Raw genomic sequence first — 7,088 nt, forward strand, 5'->3', positions numbered from 1 at the left:
GTATATTGCTCTCTTATACACCAAAAATCAGTATTAAAACACACACAAAATATCTAAACAGCAAATATTAGAAAGCCCTTGAAGAGACAGTTGAAATGTCACTGGAGTTTGGGTTGGAGGGAGTAGTATACAAGTTGGAGTGGGTCTGTAGCTTGCATAGATGACAGATGACAGGACGACCAGGAGGGCAGTTTTAACTTCTGCCCGCACTTCATTGCACAACCTGAGACAGCATCTCACACCACAGATGCTGGTAGCCCACATGTAGCATCAGGGCCTACAGACAATGGGGTTGATTGGGACAGTGTGACTTCAGAGTTTGTGCTAAACACCACCTGATTCCATCTTAGTGTCTAGTGGCCTTTTTGAAAAAATTTTCAATAGAATATAATAAATGAACCAAAAATACAATTTCAAGTGAATCACACATAGTAAGGGTAGCTATTGTTTTATGAAATTTATGAATATTCTAAAACACATTTCGTAAAGATGTAAAAGCTATGTTTTTACTAGGAATGAAGGTTAAAAAAATGGAAATTCCTGCAATGGGCAGTTAAATGTCAGGACATCCCAAACTCCTGAAGCTTGTCTTTTCACTGTAAAAATAAAGAAGTGAAGACTGGGCTGGAATCTGAAGATATGGGCTGAAATCAGCAGAGAAAGGAATCCCGGGCCTTGACAGGAGTCAAAGCTTGGGAGGCTTCTTGGTTCCACAGCCCTTGGAGACTTAAGGAATGCAGCCTGACATGGCGGCGACCAACTTCCCCTAAGACGGGGGGGGGGGAGGGGGGGGAGGGGGGGGAGTTTCATGTGAATGGTCTAATTCAGATCAGAAGACGAAGTCCCAGGTTTCAAGAATAAAGCTAGGATCTTAAGGGAGAATGGAGAAGATCCTAGATTACAAAACTGCTCCAGAACAGAAAGCGCCCCTGCTGTCAGCTCTGAGAGACCCCGGGGCATCTAACCGGATGTGGTATTTCCTGACTTCCGGATGTGGTATTTCCTGACTTCCGGGAGAAGAAAGGAACTGACGGTTTTTGTTAGGTGCGTGATGTCAGCTAAACAGAAGGAAAGGCCGTGAAGGTAGGTTACTCTTACCCCGCTCCTGCTGTCAGCTGTGGAAAGTTTCAGAATAAATTACCGACTGAGGCTACCCCTTAGTTTGCCTTCTGGTATCTGAGGAAGATTTTTTCCATGGTCTAAGAGATGCTGCGTCAGGTTAGCTGTGGGAGGCCCAGGCCCCGCCAGGACTGGTCAAAGTGTGAACTAAGAGGGAGAAATGAGGGAGACCCTACTCTAGAGCACAAAAGGGCCCATACAAACCCTCCCTACCCCCACTATCAACCAGAAGGGATACCAAGCTAGGGATTTTAGCTAGGGATTCTCAGAGAGGGGAAGGACTTCGACTGAGGGGAAAGCCTCAGGTTAGAAGAGGGAGGAGTCCGAGGTTCTACCAGCACTATAAATGCAGATTTTTTGAGGACTAATTGTATCCCCAGCCCAGAAACAAGGAATCTCATAGAAATCTAAACATTGCTTGTTGTTAGCCCTAGGAGGGCCCTCATAAAGGTAGCTGGTTGTGGCAGGCTCCCACTTTTGGGGGTGGGGGAGGGTTCTTGGGAGAGGAGGCATTGCTCTGAGGGACTGATGTATACAAGATGCGTACAAGTAATGTATACAAGGGTCTAAGTACTTCCGGGAATAAATATGAATACCCAGAGGGAGAGCACCAAGGGGATTCTCCACCCATCTCTGAAAAACACAAAGCAGAACTTTTAGTTTGAGGTACCCTCCATTTTTAGCCTGGTGGTGTCAAAGAGGTGAGGGCCTTGGTCTGAGAGAGCTGCACTCATGTCATCACAGCAAAGACCCCATACCTGGCCAGGAGTCAAGATGAGGGCTCTGAGGAAGAACTCAGAGGACCTCTAACCCCTAAGGAAACAAACTCCTCTACGTCCCTTTGTCTGTGGGCCACCACCATCCAGTAGCCTACACATCTAAAGTAGACGTTTTCAGGGAGAGGAAAACCTTGGTTTAAGGGATTTTGACTCAAATCAGCAGAGGCAAGAGTCCCAGATAATGCCATTTTTCAAGCTGAGGACTGAGGAAATATCCCTCAACAGAACAGAAAGAATCCCAGCCCCATTCTGCCCTTTAGTAAGCCATGAGAAGATATGCAACACTTCCTCCTTAAAATCTCATGAAAATTATAGACTCAGATCACAGAGAGAATTATTTCAGGCCCAACCAAATAGAAAAGTTAGGACTGGGGGACCCTCTCATCTCAATATATTTGGACCCCACACTTGCTGTCCTCTTCTTTTTTATTTTTGTTTTTAAAAATATTTATTTATTTGAAAGAATGGCAGAAAGATAATCCATCCGCTGGTTAATTCCCAAGATGGCCACGATGGCTGGGGCTGCGCCAGGCCAAAGCCAGGAACCAACAGCTTCATCCTGGTCTCCCACGTGGGTGATAGGTGCCCAAACACTTGAGCTGTCTTCTGCAGCTTTTCCCAGGCCAATAGCAAGGAACTGGATCAGACATGGAACAGCAGGGTCACAAACTGTTGCTATGAGGCTTTGCCAGGTGTTGCCAGATGTGAGACCCTTCACTGCTTTTTGTTGCCTCTTAGGGAGGTGAACTTCTGCTTTTTATTGCTTCAGGACAGCGGAGTGCTAGAGTCTAGACTGCCAGAGGAAATTGAGAACTCTAAATGGGTGCAAAGGGGATCTTCCACCTTTTAACAGTGAGGACCTCTCAGAACCTAGCACACTCTCCTGACTGGTGGGCCCAGGACAATGCTTGCAGTCTGAACTCTAGACTCCCCTCTATTCTTCTTACAGGAGCTCCAGAAACCTGCTGGTCAAAGACTTATGTGAGACAGTGCACTTAGGTCACAGAGAAGACAAGGCTGAAGCAGTGCCAAGACTCAAGGTGAGGTACCTCCCTTGAATGTGGATTGCAACCCACCAGCAGAACAGAAGGAACCCCAAAGTGCTTGACTCCAGCCCACCCTCACTGACAGCCCTGGAGTCTCACTCTCTGCTGACCCATTTCTTTGCACTTCTCATGGGACTGTCTCACCAGTAGGACAGGATCCGTGTGAGGCACTAGTGCACCACAACCCAAAGAGAAAACCTGTAAGTGGGCTTTTGCCAAAAGAGCCAAGGATGCAGTTTTCAATTGATGTCACTCACTTGGTCCCTTTCTCCCCTAGGCCTGTGGGTCCCCATAACTCAGCTGCTGCCCATTCTTTTGCCTGCTGCCTCCAACGAGAGTCATCATGCCTCGAGCTCCAAAGCGTCGGCGGTATGTGCTTGAAGAAGACCTTCAGGCCCAAATTGAGACACAGAACATTACGGATGAGGATGCTTCTTCATCCTCCTCTACCTGTTCTTCCTCTTTCCCCTCCTCTTCCTCCTCTTCTACATCCTCCTCTTTCTATCCTCTAATGTCAAGCACCTCAGAGGAGGATTTTGCTGATGACAGCACACAGAGTTCTCTCCAGAGTCCTCAGGTATCCTGTTCCTCCTTTACTGGCATGACCTCCACTCCATGGGGCCAATCCAGTGAGGGTACCAGCAGCCAAGATAAGGAGGATCCTAGTACCTCACAGGCCCTGAGAGAGCCTGAGTCTTTGCTCAGAAGTAAGATAGAGGAAAAGGTGTCTAATTTGGTGGAGTTCTTGCTCTTCAAGTATCAGACAAATGCACCCACCACCAAGGAAGAAATGCTGATGTGTGTCATTCAGAATTACCAGGATCATTTTCCTGTGATCCTCAGTGAAGCCTCTGAATGCATGCAGCTGGTCTTTGGCATTGATGTAAAGGAAGTGGACCCCACTAACCACTCCTATGCCCTCGTTATCTCCCTGGGCCTCACCTATGATGGGTTGCTTAGTGATGTCCAGGGCATGCCCAAGACTGGCCTCCTGATACTTATCCTGAGTGTCATTTTCATGAGTGGTAACTATGCCTCTGAGGAAGAGATCTGGGATGTGCTGATTGGGATGGGGTTGTCTCCTGGGGAGAAGCACTATATCTATGGGAAGCCCGAAAAGCTCCTCACAGAAGATTGGGTGCAAGAAGGGTACTTGGAGTGGCGTCAGGTACCCAACAGTGATCCTGCTCGCTATGAGTTGCTGTGGGGTCCAAGGGCCCATGCTGAGATCAGCAAGATGAGTCTTCTGGAGTTTTTGGCCAAGATCAATGGAAGTGATCCAAGATCCTTCCCAGTATGGTATGAGGAGGCTTTGAGAGATGAGGCAGAGAGAGCCCAGGCCAGAATTACCACAGTAGATACTACTGCCATGGCCAGTGCCAGTTCTAGTGCCAGTAGCAGCATCTCCTACCCTGAGTAAAATCAGGCAGATTCTTCACTCTGTTTTCAGAGGGAAGTCAAAAGTCTCAGTAGTGGAGGGCCAGGCTGGGCCTAGAGGTAATGAATTGTATAATATCTTTGTCTTACTGTTTTCTTTAGAGGATTTAGGGATTTATCTTCTTTATCTCAGACATTTTAAAATGTTGTTACTTTTACTAAAAGGTTGATTAGCTTCTAAATATTTGTTATATTTGTTAATTAATTATAGTTCTCACATTTTTTTTCAAGAATAAGCAAATGAGTTTTTGCTATTTTGTAAAACCAATTGGGACGCCCTCCATCTTGTTTGTAATTTGGAACAAAGTTCCATGGCAGTAGAATATTTGTATCCTTGGAAAAGTAAAAGGATTTAGCAATACATAGAGAAAAAAAGTTAAGTATTAACATATTGATTCCCTTATCCCTTTCAGTGTGTTACTCTGAAAGATTAAAAGATAAGTTTCTGGATCTTGTTAGATTATTCAGGTGCAAATTAAACTGTAATAAACACAACTCCTGTTTTCTGGCTTATTTCTTCCCCAAACTTGTGTGGAGTCTCTGCTTTGTTTGTGCTGAGTGGAGATTCTGGTTCAGGCCACACCCACCCTACCAGAGAAGGGTTGAGTCTAGCAGCAGCCACGATAGGAGGAAGATGGAGAGATGTCCTCTGAGACCCGCAGAATCAGGGAAAGTCGGCTGAGCAGCTGGGGCTTCAAGTGAAGATAGTTGAGTGTAAATGCTATGAGCCAAGGCAGTTTGAGGCTTTGGAAAACTATGTTTCCTTTTGTAGGAGTTCCATGTGATGGGCCTGGGTTGGGGAAGAGGCTACTCCTTCAGGGAGTGGGTCTGAGGGCTGAGAGAAAAGCATGGGACTTAATAATGCTATGTACAATCCTTTCTGGATGTTGGATAAAGCAGAAAGGAATCTGCACCTGCAGCATGTATGGAAGGTGTCCTGAGTTCTTTTGTCAGTGCTTTTTTAACAGTGTGCAGACTAGGTATTTTATACTCAGCATCTGCAAAGATTTCCTGAGAAATAAGGATTTCTAGATAAATATGCATGTAGAATGATGTCTGGATTTAAGCTAACTCAATTAGAAGAAAATTTCAATTAAGTTACCCTTTCATGTCATTTGGACAACTTTAAACAAGGACTAGGTTCTGGGTGGGGTTAAAATAGTGATTTGGGTGGAAAATCAGCTGGGAGTTAGGGAAGGAGCTGGTCCTTTATCAAATTCTGGAAGCTTTGAATTCTATCCAGTGGGTGATTCTGTCATATTCAAATTTTAAAAGATAACCCCCAAGAGGGAAACTTTGCTAAATTTACTTACAAAGGATTTTGGCTGGTTTGGTATTACACATCATACATGAGTTGCATGTTCTGATATGTATCAGATAACAATTCCAGAGGAGAGGGTGGCAGGACTTGGGGTCGAAGTAACACTAAAAATAACTTCCAATCATTAAATTTTCATTATATGCCAGACACTGCACCAGGTACTTCATGTATAGTACATACATTCTAGCAGTTCTGCATGGGATGAATGGCTTCATTTTACTGAGAAAGAAACTGAGGCTCAGACCTTAGGCATTTCCTAGGACCCTTGGCTAGGAAGTGACAGGCTAGGAGATCCCTGGTCTGAATTTATCTGGGTCCCACACTTTTCTCCTCCTTCTCCAGCCTGAGGCCAACCTACTGACTCTAATTGATTTCTCTCATTAGGATTGCAAGATGTCTCTCTGGGGACAAAAAAAAAAAAACACAAAAGAAAACACATGTTGTCAAAGTACTAAAGGCAGGCCTAAAGAAGGTGACAGTGAGGATCAAATACAATCTGTGCATTATCTGTGGTTTATTAACTTAAGATCCTCTTGTCCAAATCCCCAGGGTTCTTTGAGAGCTGACTGTAACCAGGTGCTGACATTTTTGTACATTCTAGTACTCTCTGCATTACAGCACCTTTCACTTGTCCCCAGAGCACCCTCTGTAGTAGTCAGCTTTTTAACATTATAACAAAAATACCTGAGACAGCTTAATTTTACAAAAAAAATAAGTCAGACTGACCAGCATCCAAGGTAAGAGAACAGGCAAGAAATCCTCAGAGAGCAATGGACATCTGGAGGTTCCAGGAAAGAGCAATGGCCAGTGTCTGTGAGAGACCACACACATCAAGCACCGAGTGTACGGCAACCCAGGCAGGCCAGTGCTCAGAACTCTGAACCCAGAATTCCACACAGTGGGGGAAGGGGCCAGAGGCAGAGGAGGGGGGCACATGGGGCAACACACAGGATTAGGCTTGAGACACCTGGGGATCTTCCTCACCAGCTGCCAGCTACAGTGCTACCTGGGGAGATCTGCAGATGAGGGGCCTGCAGCATGCAAGCCCCCCACCGGTCACCCTCAGGAAGAGGATGGCTGTCTCCCTGCATCCTTCCGGGTGCCTAATATCTCTTGACCATTCTCATGCTCTCATGCACCTTCACCTGTGCCCCAGGACTGAGAGCTGCCAGAACATCTGATGGGAGCTGCTGTTTTATCCCCTGGGTTCAGTGGAGCCCGTCTGCAGCTTATGCCCCCCCCCAACACACACACACACACACACACAGCAGGTGAAGGACAGGGCTGGGGACTGATGGACAACTGAGAGAGGCAGGGACTATCAATGAGCAGTAGAAGGCAACAGTCATCAGCCTGGACGGGTCCCTGGAGGAAGAATGCCCTAGG

At 46.1% G+C, this 7,088-nt stretch overlaps 1 protein-coding gene across 1 annotated transcript; it reads left to right on the forward strand.

The window, feature by feature from the left end:
* Positions 1 to 3,287: 3,287 nt before the first annotated feature.
* Positions 3,288 to 4,364, forward strand: LOC133752433 (melanoma-associated antigen 10-like). The gene has a single exon (XM_062182924.1). It carries the CDS (start codon positions 3,288 to 3,290, stop codon positions 4,362 to 4,364), a length of 1,077 nt encoding a protein of 358 aa, XP_062038908.1.
* The last annotated feature ends 2,724 nt before the right edge of the window (positions 4,365 to 7,088 follow it).

Source organism: Lepus europaeus, chromosome X, assembly GCF_033115175.1.
Source record: "Lepus europaeus isolate LE1 chromosome X, mLepTim1.pri, whole genome shotgun sequence".
Taxonomy (NCBI): Eukaryota; Metazoa; Chordata; class Mammalia; order Lagomorpha; family Leporidae; genus Lepus; species Lepus europaeus.